We start from the raw sequence: 17,062 nt of genomic DNA on the forward strand, positions 1-17,062 counted from the left end.
AGTATGACGGCTCTATCGGCGGAGCAGGGCTACCGGAGCGGGGCCACGTCTCATGGATGCACGGACTAAACACTAACAAAAACGAGGTAAAAAAGAAACTCGCCTGCATTCAACTAACCAAACATAATCGGAAAAAACGGAATTATCCTTTTATATTAGTTAATTAAACGCTCTCAAGGCCACCACACTTGCTACAAGCTAACCTGCTGCTAACACACACGCTTCTTCACTGGCTGGCATGTTGTTTTTATTTCCTTGTTTATATCTAATTATGTTCTTATTCACAGTATAATTGCATTTCAGAGTGTCATTGTTTTTTCCGTTTTTCTCTCCGGGTCGTGAATGCATCTTTTCCTGTAAGCGTACACCAGCTGGCTCTATTTCCTCTCCCTGTAGGTTGCAGGTGTCTGCTCTCCTTTTTTCACGCGGATGAGTTTTTGGCCCAACCACAGACAGATAACCTTCCGCTTCTAACTCCATGATAACAGCTGTCAGCTCTGTTTTTTCATGCCTGCTGCTGTGCCCTTTTTTTTTTTTTTTTTTTTTATTCCTTTCTATTAGTTTGTCAGTTTTACATAAAATCTTATTTAGTACTAATACCAGATTTTTCTTTCTGTATGAGGATCCTTAACAAGGAAACAATATGAAACCCTCAGTCTTTGACATCATCTACCATTTTACTTTAAATAATATTAATATAATACTTTTATGCCATATTTAAATTCTGATGCTTTTATAACTTATCTCCCTCTGTCTCAACATCACCAGTATATATTTTCTCTTTCATTTGTTTTATTCCTTTCTATTAGTTTGTCACTTTTACATAAAATCTTATTTAGTACAAATACCAGATTTTTCTTTCTGTATGAGGATCCTTAACAAGGAAACAATATGAAACCCTCAGTCTTTGACATCATCTACCATTTTACTTTAAATAATATTAATATAACACTTTTTTCTGTCTGTACATATAATATTTCAGTTATTGTGGATTTTTTTTTTACTGTTTTTTTATTGCTTATTTATAATACTTGTTTTTTTATTTCATTTTATTTTATCTTGTCTTTCTTTTACTATGTTTCTTGTTTTGCACCATACTCTATGCTGCTGTAATCCTGTAAATTTCCCTGCTGCGGGACTAATAAAGGATTATCTTATCTTATCTTATGCCATATTTAAATTCTGATGCTTTTATAACTTAGTCTCCCTCTGTCTCAACATCATCCCTATATTTCTGTACACATGACATCTATTGCATTCTGTCCATCCTGGGAGAAGGATCCCTCCTCTGTCGCTCTCCCAGAGGTTTCTTCCTTTTTTCTCCCTGTTAAAGGTTTTTTTTTTTTTAGGGGTTTTCCTGTGAGGATGTCGCATGTGTACAGATTGTAAAGCCCTCTGAGGCAAATTTGTAATTTGTGATTCTGGGCTATACAAAATAAACTGAATTGAATTAAATGTTTCTTTTTGTTTTCAGAACAGAAAAGAAAAGACTGATATCCAATGATGGACGGGTATGTGTCATTGTAGCCAGTACTTCTTTTGTTATAATAATCACTATTGTCATGAGCACAGCTGACCGATTTGTCCGGGTTTCAGGTTTGCAGGGGACATGCTGAGCGGCGGCCGGGCCCTGCTCGGGGAGGACAGCTCAGTCATGGCTCGCATGCAGAAGAAGTTCTGGAAGACCAAGCAGGTCCTCATCAAAGCCACGGGCAAGAAGGAGGACGAGTACGTGGTGGCATCAGACGCTGACCTGGATGCCAAACTCGAGGTAGGTGCAAAAACACAAGCTCTATTTCCATGTCTTATTCCACCAGTACATAATGCTAAACATCGTAATCCTTTCCACAGGTCAATGGTAGTCATTAATGTTCCCTCTTATTATTTTTTATTGTTTAATGCCTAAGTCAAAGATGTTCCCCTCTAAAGACTCACCACTGCGTGTCCCATTGTGGCATCATTTCTATGTGCTTTTTTACCAATGGTGGCCATTTCCTGTGCAAAATGTCTGTCCACCACATCCCAGCTGTGAAAATCATGTCAACCGGGTACAGTACGGTTCGTTCCTCTGCCTCTCAGCGGTGCAACAAATGAGAGCAGACAATTTGGATTGGCTGAAATCTGGCTGGCACTTAGTCGTGACAGGACAGCCTGACTGTCTGGTCCCGTGAGAGTTTCACCGAGCTGCTGGAGACGCACTGTGAGGCTTTTGTTCGCTCCGAAGCAAGATCTGGCCTCGTCTGTCTTCCTCTCATTGTCTCTCAATTCATACCCAGTGAGACGTTTCCACAGTACATTCCGAGCAGGTTTTTTTTAAAGTGTTTCCTCCATCTCTCCCTTGAAGTTCTTCTTGACTCTGTGGAGCAGTAGAGCACTACAACCACCAGGACTGATCAGATTTGGACGACATCCTTTCTTTATAGTTGACCTGTTTTTTTATTTTTATTATGATTATTTTTTTTAAAGTGCCTGAGGGCATGCTCAAATATCAGAATCTCAGCTGCGTTTAGTTTGCTACTTGAATGAAACAGCAGATCCAACTTTGGCAATATTTTTGCGATACATTTTTCTATCATTTCCAAGAATCAGCACCATTTGAAATGTGATCTAGTTGAAAGCGAATTCATCCTTATTGAATTATTATCTCCTGTATCTGTCGTCTGTGTCTTTTTTTCCGTTTGTCTGGGTGATGGAAGACACAGATTTCCCCTCTGCCGTAATGCTGTGACTCAGACACAGCAGCCGCCGTTAGATAAACATGATCCTGATGAATGCGTTAGTAATGGTCATGTCGAGAATAAACATTCAAAGAGGTGTGTTGTGAAGGAGCAGTGACCTGCGCACAGCCAGAGATCTGACACTGAAAGACGTTTGGCCACTGTTGAGGCAGACAGACTGGAGGTAGACTGTTTATTCTGCAGTTAATCAGTAACTCCACAAACCACCTCCCTCTGCTCTCTCACAGTCTTGGGTGAAACAAGTTTGCCATTGTAGTCACCTATATTTTGAGTAATTAGAGACCCAAAATGTGAAGTAAAATAATAAAAGCTCTATTACAGTAGCCAAAACAAAAAAAAACCTCAGTCACTTCTGCTTTCTTTTTATATATTTAACCTTCATTTTTTTCCAGGATATTCCAATTGAGATTCAAAATCTCTTTTTCCAAGGTAGTTCCTGACAAAAGACTGCAGCATAAAGGTTTCACACATAAAAGCACAAATAACAAGATTAATAACAAAATAACAGAAAAAAACGACATTAGAAATTTAGTCGTTCAGTACCAGTACAAGCAAGTAGTGGAACCAACACATGTGCAGCGTTATCTGGTTCTGACTGAAACAGCAATATTTTAAACATCACTAATGGAACTAATAAAATAATCTATTTATTCTGGGGTACATGTTTTGCTTTCCTCTATGTTTAGCATGTTAAAACATGTTTTGCCACTTATAGCAAGCAGAGAATCAGAATTGGTTACCCTTACAGCCGAGCCCTGAAAGTCTGAGTCTGTCACTAGCTTAGCTGCAGTTTAAGGTGTAAGACAGATTTAAGCCTGTGATGTCTTAAAGGAGTACACCACCAATTTTACATCTGACTCTGTTTCCAAGGGGTCTACTGCATATGTGGAAAAGGTAGTATAAAGCAAATTGTGTTATGAGATAAAACTTTATTGTCCCATCCATCCATCCATCTTCCGTAACCACGTATCCAGTTAAGGGCCGCGGGGGTGCTGGAGCCGATCCCAGCTGTCAATGGGCGAAGGCAGGGTACACCCTGGACAGGTCGCCAGCCTATCACAGGGCAGACATATATAGACAGACAACCACTCATGCTCACATTCACACCCACGGGCAATTTCAGAGTCATCAATTAACCTAACCTGCATGTCTCTTTATTGTCCCATTGCACCAAAATGTATCTTTCATCACATGCTCCAAAAGTCAACAGAATAACATCAAAACAAATTACCGGGTCACCCTCGAGAATCCAGTGTGGAGTCCTAAAAGAAAGTGAGTTTTAGCAGTCCTCTGTAGCTCCTCATCACTTATTGAGGCTAGAGGCTCCAGGCTATGTCAGCTGCATCGCTAATAATAATAATAATAATAATCAATCCTTTATTAGTACCATGGGGAATTACCCATTTAACCCATCCCGAGTCTGAGGTGAACTGTCTTGCTCAAGGACACCTCGGTGTTGCGAGGGGCTGCCATCGTGGCTAATGTAGGCCACAGCCGCCATGTAGGCGCCATGTTTTGTAAAAACAACATAAAATCCATGGTAACATCACCACACATCCCGCTCAGGTGTCATTTAAAAGGTTCGATTTCCCAGCAGATATTTTGACTTGCTACTATTGAACAGCTGCTTTTTTTAGTCAGTTGTCTCTGTCAGCCATGACAGTGTGACAGCATATACAATACCAGGACCCTGAAGTTGAGGCAGCTAAATGGAATTCATTTATTATATATGAATATATATATATATATTTACACCTGTTCTTTACCAGGAGAAAGAGGAGAGACCGTACATAGGCTTTTAATAATTTATTTTGCTAACCCCCGACCATATTGAGATGTCTAAGTGTGACTGTTATTCTCTACACACACACACACACACACACACACACACACACACACACACACACACACACACACACACACACACACACACACACACACACTTCTCTTCCTGAGCCTCACACTGTGCCGTTTTGTCCCTAGGAGGCTCTAAAAGTCTACGTGATCCCTTCATCCTCCAATCTTCCCTTTTTATCAGTCAGCATCACCAGGCTGGCCTTGAAACCTGCGTTGCTATGACACACACTCATCTTTTGAGTGTCGTTGTCCAGCAGATGGGAAGAGAGGCAGTCGACAGTCTGCCAGACAGAAAGCAAAAGAGAGGAAAATATGTTGCACTAACTGAGGGAGACGCATCACACTGCTAAATAAAGTCATGAAAGAAGAGACGTGACGTGGACACGTGGCAGAGAATCTGAAAACCACATGTTTAAAAAAAAAAATTGAATTATTTGTGAGAAAAGGTTTGTGCGATATATTCATATATTCTAATCCGTCCTGTTTGTTTGCTTGTTTCTGCAGTTTTTCCGCTCGGTTCAGTTGACGTGCACGGAGCTGGTGAAGGTGATCGAGAAGTACCAGCACAGGATCACACGTGAGTGACAGTCAACTAGACCTATCACACAACATCTCTTCATTGAATAACATATAGCTGGTGTTTATTTCAGACGTTATAATATCAGATAAATCAAGAGACGTTCAAATAGCTATTGTGTCCACAGTAGAAGATGCAGTTTTATGTGTTTTTTCGTGTTCATGATTTGTATTGCAGCTGTTTTTGTCCCATGATCTAGGCCTTGTTAATGTGTTTAATATATTTACACATAAAATGCTGTTGGGAAACATATAGAAGCCTAAAGTTTTTTTTTTTTTCACATAACAAAATGTTAACATCAAAATCCAATTATCGTTTCTTCCTCTAGAACGACATATGACGTGTAGTACCAACCAATTTCAAGCAATAATATGACATTAATAAATCTGCAATTTTTAGCCACAAGAGAGTTGTTTAGCGGCCTAATCTGATGCGAATAATTTGATTTAAATATGCACATTGCTCAAATATTCTGTTTCGAAGCTGAAGACGCTTTAACTTCTGTTCACTGGGATTTTGAAACGATAGTTTGGATGTTTTGAAGTGGGGTTTTATGAAATACTTAACCATAGTGAGTAGATGGCAGTCGGCAGGCCCCCAGTTTGGAGAAACAGATGGCAAACTGTCCCTTTTTCAAGGGGTCCGTAAGTGGTTTTTTTAACCATCATAAAACATTTAAAGAGATAGAAGTAGCCTCACCACCACCGTCGAGGTATGAGGAAGTCAACGATGAAACTCATCACTGACTCACTCACTATTCCAGAAAGGTACCTACTGGGATTGAGGTCATATTTTCTTTGTCTTTATTTAATTTTTTTAAATAAACTGGTGCCTCTGGGGATGATATAAAACCTTAAGATTTCCATGTAAATAGTCCATATTTGAATTGTGTCCTTTGCGTACATGTGTGACTTACCCTTTGAGCCGTGTCCCCAGGATTGTCTCAGGAGGAGAACGAGCTCGGCCTGTTCCTGCGCTTTCAGGGCGAACACGATCGCACAAAGGCTGGCAACATGATGGACGCCACCAGCAAGGCCCTGTGCACCTCCGCCAAGCAGAGGTCAGCGGCATGAAACATGAAGCCAACATATCCAATGCTTTCTCAACTACCTTAAACTCTTTAAGTTGATTTTTGCCGTGAGATATTTAGCTGAATTTCTGAAATCCTTTTTTTTTTTTTTTTTTTTCCTCCATAGGATGGCACTCTGCCCGCCGCTGCGCCGTTTGCACCAGGAAGTGGAGACGTTCCGGCGGCGCGCCATCGCCGACACGCTGCTGACTGTCAGCCGCATGGAGAAGTCCCGCACCGAGTACAGAGGGGCCCTGCTCTGGATGAAGGATGTCTCCCAAGAACTGGACCCGGACACCTACAAACAGCTGGAAAAGTTCCGCAAGGTGGGAGGACGCTTGTTTGTAGACACCCTCGTTGTGATTGTAAAGAATCCGTGCATGTTTTTCATCGTCCTGTCTTTTTCCGTCTTTCCGTTGTCAGGTCCAAACCCAGGTCCGAGGGACGAAGAGCCAGTTCGAGAAGCTGAAGAACGACGTTTGTCAGAAGGTCGACATGCTGGGAGCGAGCCGCTGCAACATGCTCTCCCACTCCCTCTGTACCTACCAGGTATGTGTCTTTTCAACAATTTACTGTGACTCTGTTTAAGTATCTTGATCTGTCTACCTTCATTCAATGCATTTCTTTTTCCGTCCTGTCGTGGCAGACCACTCTGCTGCAGTTCTGGGAGAAGACGGCTCACGCCATGTCGGGAATCCAAGAGGCCTTCCGAGGACACGTACCGTACCAGTTCACCACACTCAAGGTACTTCAAGTTTTGGAGACGCTAGCGTGCGGTCCCAGGCGGACAGCACCTGAAGTGTCTTTATGTTAAACCGTATTCTTCCTTCACACAGGACCTGCGAGACCCACTAGAGGAATTAACAAACATGCAGAAACAAGAGTATAAGAAGGAGAAGCCTCCGCAGAGCAACACGGACAAGTATGAGGACACACTAAGCACACACACACACACAGAAAGTACAAACCTAGTCCTAACACGTACTCATGTTTCATGTAACGATCCTCTCCTGCCCCCTCATCACTAACACACACACACACACACACACACACACACACACACACACACACACACACACACACACACACACACACACACACACTCTCTCTGTTGCCATGCACTTTTTTTCCTTCTCTATAATTTCCCCTCGCTCTCTGCTCTTTTCTTTGTATTCTTGCACAGAGCCACCTCAGTTATTTCTTCATCAAACACAATGTCATGCCCATGTTCAGTCACAAGTTAATGTGGCAGCTTTTTACATATGATGATCAGAAGTGATCCACGCCATAGTTGAGGGTTTTAGAACGGTGAACCTGCAGTGAGATTGCAGCTCCAAATCTAATGGAGGCTACTGCATCGCTAAAAATAGCCGAACGGCGTCTCGCCAGATAGATAAGGCACTTTCTCATTTTTTTTCTCCCCCCTCCTCCCTCCCTCCTTCCTTTTTCCTCAGTCTGGTGTCCTTGGATGACGACAACAAGCCATCGGGAAGTTCCTCTGGCGCAGGTATGTGCTGCCCCCTGTAGGTTTAGACTTAGATAGTCTGGTCATACTGCAGGAAGATGTGGAAGTAGTGTTGGTTTGGAAAGAGGGAGAGGTGGATAGAAAGATACAGCCTGTGAGGGGTGAGAAGGGCCAATATTATTGTGGCGGCACTGATGAACTGTCTGATTCATTTATAATATAAATGTTTTAATGAATTTTAGTAGCATTTTAAATGCAACAGATGTAGAACAAAAAACGAGGGCTAAGATTGGTTGAACTATTACAGATAAAACAAGCAGTTAAGTGACATAATTTTGGGCTACATGACATTGCATTTTTTTTATTTAACTACATTCTTATTGACCTCTCAATTAATAAATAATGGGTAATGAAAATAATAGGTAGTTGTAGCCTTACTGGAATCGACAAATTAATTTACTTTAGGTAAAGTAAAAGTTTAAGTGAGTGACGGCCCTCTGCAAGATAAATGAAGCATGGGTTTTACGTATAAAGTTATTTGGGAAATTGCTCTTAATTGTGGGAAATTTGCAACTTTGTTCCAGAACATGAGCTTATCCTATTTATTCAAATCTGTAATGATTCTCTCTGGGATTGACAGTATAAAGAAACGAAGAATAGAATAGAAAAGAATAGATCAAAAACACAACTAACAGAAATGAAACTTCAGTCTGTTCACTTTAATGTAAGTTGTCTATTCATTGTTAAATTGAATGTGGTGTTAATTATTATGGCTCTCATAAATCAAGCTGCATAATTGAACAGCATAATTTGTGGTAGGTTAAAAGGTTAAAAAAAGGTTTAAAGTACACACATACATAAAACATACAGCAAAGTCAAGTTTTACGGTTGTAGTTTCATTTTTTTGCCGTCAAAACGTCACATAAAAGAACTAACTGAGGCTTCCCGTCATCTGTGTTTAGCCATTTATATGCAATATAAATACACCTACAGACATCAAAAGTATGATAGTAATACTTTAATGTAAGAAGCTGCAGGGCTCATGTTATTTAGGGTGGATATATCTGTAAATGTCAAATGGTCACAGTGTCGAATATATATATATTTTTTTGCCTTCCTTTCTAGACCCCGCCCACATCAGTGATGGACAGAGCCAAAGTGACGGTGGTAAGTGTGTGTGTGTGTGTGTGTGTGTGTGTCTTTGTCTTTGTTTAGATGGTATTGTAAGGCATTCTCTATAGCAGTACTTGTGTAAACAGTACAGATGTGTACTTTGGGACTGTTGTCGCTGACTTTGGGTCGGATGCCTGTTGGCTTTATGACCTTTTGACCTCAGCGCGCAAAAACACTAGCACACCTGCTGCAAACCTGCACAACCTCAGAGGACCGTCAGACGACGACCTGATGCTCATGGCCTGTGACCTGCCTCGGCCAACTAACGTCCATCTCCAGCCCCGCCTCCTTCCTCCTCCTCCTCAGGGTGGAGTCTCCCATGAGCACTGGGGCTTTGGAGACTTGTCACAGCTTCCTGCCTCCGGTAAACCGGCCCGCTGTTTCTCTGTCTCTCTTACCGTCTGCCAATTCTGACTTCAAGCTGCCTCTTTGCTGGTTCTCCGCTTTCGTCCGTCTCACTTTGCTTGGTTGTGGCACAAATTCACCTCTCCTGGGATTTCAACTCTGCTTCCTCTTGCACTTTGGATCTGGATTCAGTCTGTCTGTCCGCTGAAAGCAAGAGGCTTTGTTTCCTTCACTTGTCATTTAGGAAAACAATCAAGCATCTTCTTCACTTCTGAGACTCACTTTGAAATGTCAACTGCTTAAAGGAACACTTTGTCATTTTGTGCAAAAATTATCTGTAAATGTGCTTTGTCATATTTAAGATTTGACTCAATTCTCTGTCAGACGGCCCATCATGTACTTAAACATGTCATTCTGAAAAACATTTGCAAACCTTAATCTTAATAGTGCATCTAGAATCTGAGTTCTTGTTTCTTTATTCTTCCCAACTGAAATTCACAGACCTTCGTTCACAGATGGAATCACAGATGGAACTTATTACTTTAATAATAACTCAGTTCCAGCTTTGCGGCCAGCGATGTCATCAGTTGCACCTGTGTCTAATAAGTCCGCCGAGAGAAAAAAGGTTTATTCGACCTAAGTGTCACTCCATCTAGAGGCTGAAAGCTTGGCTGCGACGTTAAAAGAGCCTTTTACCCTCTTTAGAGTTTTTGCAGAGGGAATTTAAAAGGTTGTTCTGATTTGCCAAGTCCTATGCTGCGTGATGAAATTGAATTTTGGAATTAGGAGGTCAGACAAAACAGCTCTTTCGTTCCAACAAAAGTTTGATTCGTTACAGTCAGGCGTCTCAAAGAAATACTTGTGTAATGTCTTTTATGCTTTTAGCTTGTAGAAAGTCCTCTTTACAAATAGTTGTCATTGGTTACAACGGTTCAACCAGACTGACAGCAGAAAGAGACAAAGATCCCTCTGAGCAACAGTTGAATATTAGTCGTCTCAATCTAACCACTGAGACGACTAAAGAGGGTCCAAAGAAAAACAGAATCCAAAAGAAGTAAAGCCCAGTTGCATCGTTGTGGTTCAATATAACTATTATAATAATAATAATAATAATAATCCAGGGTGACTTGTGCTTTACTGTACCGGAAAATGAATTCAAAGCTATTTAGGGGAAAATAGTTCCCAAAAGTATTATTTCCTGGCATGTAACACTGTGGGGACATCGAAATGAATCATTTCATTCTTCTTCTTTTGGGGACCAAACTATTTCAAATATGCATAATACATTTATTTTTGTTCCTATAGTCATTATTGAAAGAAAGAAGAAATATCAATATAACAGATATATGCATAGAAATATAAACAGCTTGACATGAAGTGTTTTCTTTAACTACAATAAAGTCTTCAAGCTTGGAAAATACAGCCCGTTCATAAAAGATAAGTCTGAAGTCTGAGAAAGTTTCAACCCCTCAGTAGTTATTTGTGGTCTTTTTTTTATTATTTTCGGCCCTTGTTTCTTTTTTTCTTTTACTCGACAGAATCCACTGTGATGTTTTTGCCTTTGTTCTAATACAGACCCCCCTCCTGTTTTAACTCCCTTCCCTCTAGGTGGGGGTCTGCTTTCAGGTGCCGGGACGGGGCTGCGACCGGAGGAGGAAGATGGCGAACGGGGCGACATGGCCTTCCTCAAGGACCTCCTCAGCCCGGGCCCGGGGGCCGCCGACGAGTTCAGCAGAGAGTGGCAGGACGCCTTCGGGCTGTTCGACGCTCCCGGCGTTCCTCCACCGAGCACGGGGGCAGCAGGTGGTGAGCCGTCAGAAGGGAGCGGGCCGGCAACAGGTAGCGGGCCGCCAGTTCTTCCAACCTCGAGCCCCCCCAGCCCCACAGGCTTCCTGCCCTCCCACCTGCTGGATCACAGTATGAGCTCCACAGGTGAGCCACATTGCACTCACATGCCGGAGGGGGGACGAGCTCGCCGCAGCACGTCGAAACCCGTCGAAACCCGTCGCTCTCATCGCTCTTTCTTTGTCTCCTAGGCTGGTCAACCCCGCCCATGTTCCAGGCTCCGCCCCTGCAGCCTCCACCCGGTCAGAGCCAATCAGCTCAGCCGGCACCAAGTGCAGCAGGTAACGGTTCGCTCTCCCTCAACCTGCTTTCTTATCTGTACTTTTGTCTTGTTGTTGTAAAAGCTGTGGTGTCCATTATTCCCGGAATACTACAGAGCCCCAGATTTACTGTGACATAATTAACGTCTTCAAACTAGATGTTGACACACTGTAATAAATCACGACCAACCTTTAGGCCCCTATCATATTAGTTAATAATGTGCTGTAGTTGTACATATTCCCCAACATAGTTACAATTAATTTAATCACCGCAATCCAGGTCTAAACCGAATCTTTCTTCTAAGTCGCTTTGGATAAAAGCGTCTGCTAAATGACTGTAATGTAACGAAGTGTGTTGTGTGTGTGTGCGTGCGTGTGCGTGCGTGCGTGTGTGTGTGCGTGGCTGCTCCAGGTGGATCCAAAGACATGTCTGCCTGGTTCAACCTGTTCGCAGACCTGGACCCCCTCTCCAACCCAGACGCCATTGGACGCTCCCCGGACGAATTCCTTAACGCCTAGAGCTCCGTGTTGTGTGTTAGTGTGTGCTTGTGTGTGCGTGTGTGTGTGTGTGTGTGTGCAGCAGTATAGGATTGCTCTCGAAGGATCTGGATGTCAGAAACCAAGTAAAAGAACACACACTAACAGTGAAAACACACACACGTTACCAGGAGACATGTGTATATATCCACACATGCAAATACATATTGTGTTACACTGGAAGATGTTATTTTACACTGGGAAAAGGAAAGCGCTCCTGCTGCTTTTGTCAATGACTGTTAACACTACACATGGAGCTACTGACTCAGCAAACCTCATGCGGTTTGTGTTACCTTTTTAGTTATCGCAGCGAGCGGAGAGAATGTTTGGGTTACCGCTTTATTTGGCGTTTGTTTTGTTTTTTTGTTCATGTTTGCGTTTTTTGGGTGTGTGTCTGTTTGCCTTGTGCACACGTCACAGGGGACCCAGGATGTAAAAAAAAAAAAGTCTATTTACTGCTTACTGTTGTTAAATGAATGAAGAGCGTACAGTATATTTATATATTGTATATTGTATATGTATGAGATGGGAACGGACCCTGAGCCTGTCACTGAGCCTGCAGCAGGGACCGGTATCACCAAGGAAGTAAAGTGGCTAATCTAGCTGTGGACTTAAAGGTATACTGTAGTTTGGATTTTTTGAAGGATGGTTGTAAGAGGTACTTATATACAGTCAGTGTATTACTTATGATTGATGACATTAGTTAAAGTGTACAATCAGAATATTCTTTACCTCTTTACCTAGCTGTTATCTATTCTCTCTTCAGAACCACAAGACTCCATTGACCAAAACACTCATTTTATCTCGCAGAACCCTGGAGATGCTGGTCCACTTCTGCCTTCATCGGTTTCTTAGTTTGGTTTTTGTGTGACTTTGGCGCTTTAAAGGGTTACTTTGGATTCAGCAAAGTCTCACAACAACACAAACAAACTCTCCAATCAGGGCAGCAGTAGTCTAACAGCTCCTGTTTTCTTTTAGTTTAACATTTAAACTTACAATGATTTTTTTTTAGGTGGCTTAAATACGTTTGGCTGCTGCCCCCGTCCACAACAAGGTAATACACTGTGTATGTATAAGTACCTCATACAACCCCACTTCAAAACATCCAAAAATATCGCTTTAGCTAAAAAAATAATTCTAGTGTCACAATGCCGAGCCTTTTTTTCATTTTAATTTCCCCATGGTAACCCATACTGGACAGCTAAGCTGGGCCTGTCGCTGAAGCTGGTTTAGTGGAGAGGAACGTGTCAACAACTCAATTAGTGAGTACAGAACTGTGACGTGCACAGAAATTGAGATTAAGGCGAGACGTACTGAAGAACAGAAACATTTGTAACAGTAGAAAACGTTTGCCTACCATGATGATTGTGTCTTTTAATTAATAACTTCTCCTCTTACACAAATGAGCTCATGGGTCCAGTAACCCAGCATTACTGATGTTTAGCTTAGTGAAGCCAGTTAAACCTGCTTTGTGATCCAGACCCCTTCACACACTCTGGATTTTAAAGACTCAACCCATTGGAAAAATAATGTGACGCCTTTTATTGATGTAAATCAGGAGATTTACCAGTTTTCTGGTCTAAAGGCAACTGAAGCGGACTCATGGCATCACTGCCAGCCTGACCTGGAGTCAGATTACAGCCACAGTGGAAATTGACACCGTCCAGACTCCGTGGCTTTTGTGACACCGACAGCTTCATTATGTTTATTGGGGCCCCTTCATCCCAGATTCTACTGGCTCCGAATGTACTGTGGGTAAAATAATACCCGTTTGAAATCATTTTCACTCCCATCTGTCCTTCAGATTTCACAATCCCGTCCCAAGCCAAGAAAAATGTGTGAAGGATAAAAATATTTTGTAGTCATATTCACTTGGAAGAATATTTAAAGTAGGACAAAGGATTGTATAATTCTGGGTTGGGTGGGTTATTTAAGCAAATAACAGCACCTAAACTGCATCAAAATGTATTTATTTTCAGATTATATAATGGTTTGTTTTTTTGAGAAACTAAAGTAACACTATAAAAACAAAATACTGCATTTTTTTAACTCTGTGTTGTGTATTTTCAGAATTGACAGAAGGATTTTTGAAATCTGTTATTGTTTTGTGGGGAAAGAATCAACACTGGAGAACTGTTACCATGTCGACAAATAGATTTCTGATTTACCTGATGTGGATTTAATTTGTATGTTTGAAGGAAAAGACCAACACTTTTTGAATGTTTCCAAATTGGGTTTTAGTGAACGGCTGCAAAATGAAGATGCAGAGTTTCTAAAATCATATTATTATGGATAATATAACTAAGTTGTTGAGATGTGAATATCACGTCCACATGCACCGAGACCAAATCCTCAGTTTCAGTTGTGTGCCTGTGTAAAGCTCACTTAATGGAGCAAAGGTGATCGGAGTGCATCATGGGAAAGAAATCAGCTCTGAAAAACACTTTTAATGCAAGCTGCATATTACTATCTGCTTTTTGGGGGAGTTTCGACCCCTACTACACTGTAAAGTTTTATTTTCTTTGAATGGGACATGACTGTATGAGTGTTTCTGTCACATCATGTATTATACTGTTTACTCTTGATTTACACACTTCAAAAAAAAAAAAAAAAAAAAAAAAAGAATGTATTTCTCAAGTCAATCACAAATGCTTTATTTAATTCAACTATGCCTTTTTATTTCACTCGAGGGGTTTAACAGATGAAAACTTGGCAGTTCTGTTTCCAATAAACTGGACAAGCAAACAAGGAATCATTGTGTTGAGAATTTCTCCTGTTGAGCCTCGTTCCAAAAAAATGCAGTTTTTATCCACTTTAAGAAAAAAAAAAGTTGAAATAAATCTGTATTTCCACGTGTATGAATCTGCTCTTTTAAACTTTTTTTATTTTTGTAAACAGACGTCTTGAAAAACAAAACCGACAAATCGGACCGCGTCGCTGTGGGTGTGATTGTTTCATCAGCAAGTGGATATCTCATTTTGGAACAGACTCTCCATTTCTTCACTCGTTTCGTTGGAGAAACGCCAACTCAGGTCACAGAATAAATAAATTAACATCCACACTTCTCTCTACTCTCTACTCTGCTACAGGTTTACATCACCCAGCATTCCCGTCGAGTGAGGCTACATGGATAGCAGCTGTTGGTTTGGCTCCCTTCGTAGTAGCGTAGACTTGTTAGTGTACGCTGAGAAGTTAGTACACCATTTTTTTCTTCTTTTTCTTTTTTTTTTTTTTAAGTGTACCCTAATTACTACAACCTGAGATGGACGATGTTATCTATATTCTTGGTTAAAATTCTCTGGAGACCCAAATTACACTCCCAATAAATAAATACATTATTCACAATAATGAGACATGTAGTAATTCACAGTACTGAGCGGAGGAAAAAAGCAGGAGGGGGAGTAATATGGTACAATTGTTGCCTCATTCGGATACATATCTTTGTCAGCCAATAATACAAACACAAGTGCGCCTCGTTATTTACAGATCCAGTACATTCCTATACCCGCCGCAGCGGGCGCAGTCGAGTAGTGATGACATTTACATGGGGGTGGGGGGCCGGAACGCGGAGAGGCCGTTAACAGACCGACTACAGCGGGAGTCATGTGATCCATCACAATGCAGTTATGTCATTTTTAGTTCAGTATTTCAATTCAATAGATGTTTCTTGCTTTTTTTAAACTAGGAAGAGAATATGCAAAGGAATGTGCGTTTATATCCGTTATTGGACACGTAGGAGTTGGTTCAAGGAGATATTAAATCAGTTCAGAAAAAAGAGGATGCAACAACATGACGTGATTCAAAGAGCTCCCGTCACACCTCAAATTAACCAAAACAACGAGCAGAAAGACGCTAACATGCAGAAACTGCAGTCGGATGAAAATTCTCTGTGTGACCAACATCTTTCACGTCACACAAAGTCAATTGATTAAATGTTCGGATTGAATACTGACAAGTGCAGCTTTAGGGTTATGAGAAATACTTTGATTTAAACCAGATTTGCATGGTCTTTAAGGTCGGTGACTTCGGTCTGTGGTGTATTTGGGTTCAGCGACCTCTCTGCGCTCAGGGCCCCTCAGGAGGGGAGCCTGTCCTGTGAGGCCGAGGCCCCCCCCCGTCTTGACACATTTCAAGACACTAGCTGAGCAAAACAGAAAAAAAGAGCATTACAGTGACCGCAAGGGAAAGAAAAGGAGAGTGAGAGATGGCAAAAAAAAAGGGAGGAACAGAAGGGTGGTGGGGTTGGTCGTGATGGACGTGGAGTAAACGGGGGACGTCTTTTGAGAGAAGGCTGGCGCTAGGGAAGGAGGGGGGGCGGGCGGAAACAGGTGGAACACGCTGCACACACGCCATAGCCCTGGCCCGCGTTTCCCATAGATACACACACATACACACATGGGGTCGGCAGGCGGTTGAAACCAGCAAGCTGCTAACAGCTCGCGCGACTGAGGCATCGGCTTGTACCAGGAAATGGCTGACAAAAGTACAAAACGGATGTCTGGATTTAGGTCACAGGTGGTCTAAGTGTGGATTGTTTCTTTGGACCACCTCACTTCCCTGCCTTTTCCGTATGTATCTATGGCCGCCGTCGTCGTGCCAACATCATGCGCGTCGTGCTAGAGGAACGAACATGGTCGGAGCGCTACGCCGGTTTTAGCGAAACTGAGCGGTCTGAAAAATAATCAGGCACATTTTTTTTCACCCCAACTTCCCCTCGTTGCGACCGTTCAAGTTTTGCTACGTTATATCTGGCAGCACCAATAAATTAGCCCCCAAACTCTTGGTCGCCAAGGAAGCCAGCGACCCCCTTTTTTTTTCTTTTTTTCTTTGTTTCAAATAATGGAAGGCATATTTTATATATATCAAGAGAAATAACTACAGATAGAAAAGAGATATGTCCGTGGAAAGGCGCCATGGTATAATACGATGAAATAAAAGAGTCTGTCCTTTTTTTTTTCGCCCTTTTTTTCTCCTCCCCCGGAAAATGAAACAGGAACATAACCAGCACTGAAGGTAGAAGAAAGCGATGAAATGTTAGCAGCGAACGCCCGAGCGCGGCGCTGCGGGGCTCTCGCATCGTGGTCGTCTGAGGAGGAGAGGCAGTGGGAAGCGCTTTTTTCAACAAGAGAAGGACATCAGAGAGAGCTTAGCTGGCATGCTGAAGGCATTTTTTTTTTTTTTTTTTTTTTTGGGGGG

The 17,062-nt window shown here is 41.9% G+C and overlaps 1 protein-coding gene across 2 annotated transcripts; it reads left to right on the top strand.

Annotated features, from left to right (window-relative positions):
- The first annotated feature begins 14 nt into the window (after nucleotides 1–14).
- Nucleotides 15–16,578, top strand: ical1 (islet cell autoantigen 1-like). 2 transcript variants are annotated; one of them, XM_054623997.1, is made up of 15 exons: nucleotides 15–86; nucleotides 1,475–1,511; nucleotides 1,597–1,771; nucleotides 5,100–5,172; nucleotides 6,109–6,232; nucleotides 6,369–6,567; nucleotides 6,665–6,790; nucleotides 6,888–6,986; nucleotides 7,078–7,163; nucleotides 7,696–7,748; nucleotides 8,832–8,873; nucleotides 9,043–9,243; nucleotides 10,833–11,156; nucleotides 11,261–11,350; nucleotides 11,742–16,578. In XM_054623997.1, the coding sequence occupies exons 2-15, from the start codon at nucleotides 1,501–1,503 to the stop codon at nucleotides 11,846–11,848; spliced, it is 1,710 nt and encodes a 569-aa protein (XP_054479972.1). In that variant the 5' UTR covers nucleotides 15–86; nucleotides 1,475–1,500; the 3' UTR covers nucleotides 11,849–16,578. The 2 variants fall into 2 exon arrangements, with proteins under 2 accessions (XP_054479972.1, XP_054479974.1); XM_054623999.1 differs by lacking the exon at nucleotides 9,043–9,243.
- Nucleotides 16,579–17,062: the final 484 nt, after the last annotated feature.

Source organism: Anoplopoma fimbria, chromosome 22 (genome assembly GCF_027596085.1).
Source record: "Anoplopoma fimbria isolate UVic2021 breed Golden Eagle Sablefish chromosome 22, Afim_UVic_2022, whole genome shotgun sequence".
In the NCBI taxonomy this organism is placed as follows: Eukaryota; Metazoa; Chordata; class Actinopteri; order Perciformes; family Anoplopomatidae; genus Anoplopoma; species Anoplopoma fimbria.

Bases quoted from the DNA above. Each gene is read 5' to 3' on its own strand.
- ical1 (XM_054623997.1), top strand. The intron at 5,173-6,108 runs GTGAGTGACAGT...CCGTGTCCCCAG, and splicing joins GTACCAGCACAGGATCACAC to GATTGTCTCAGGAGGAGAAC. The intron at 6,568-6,664 runs GTGGGAGGACGC...TTCCGTTGTCAG, and splicing joins AGCTGGAAAAGTTCCGCAAG to GTCCAAACCCAGGTCCGAGG.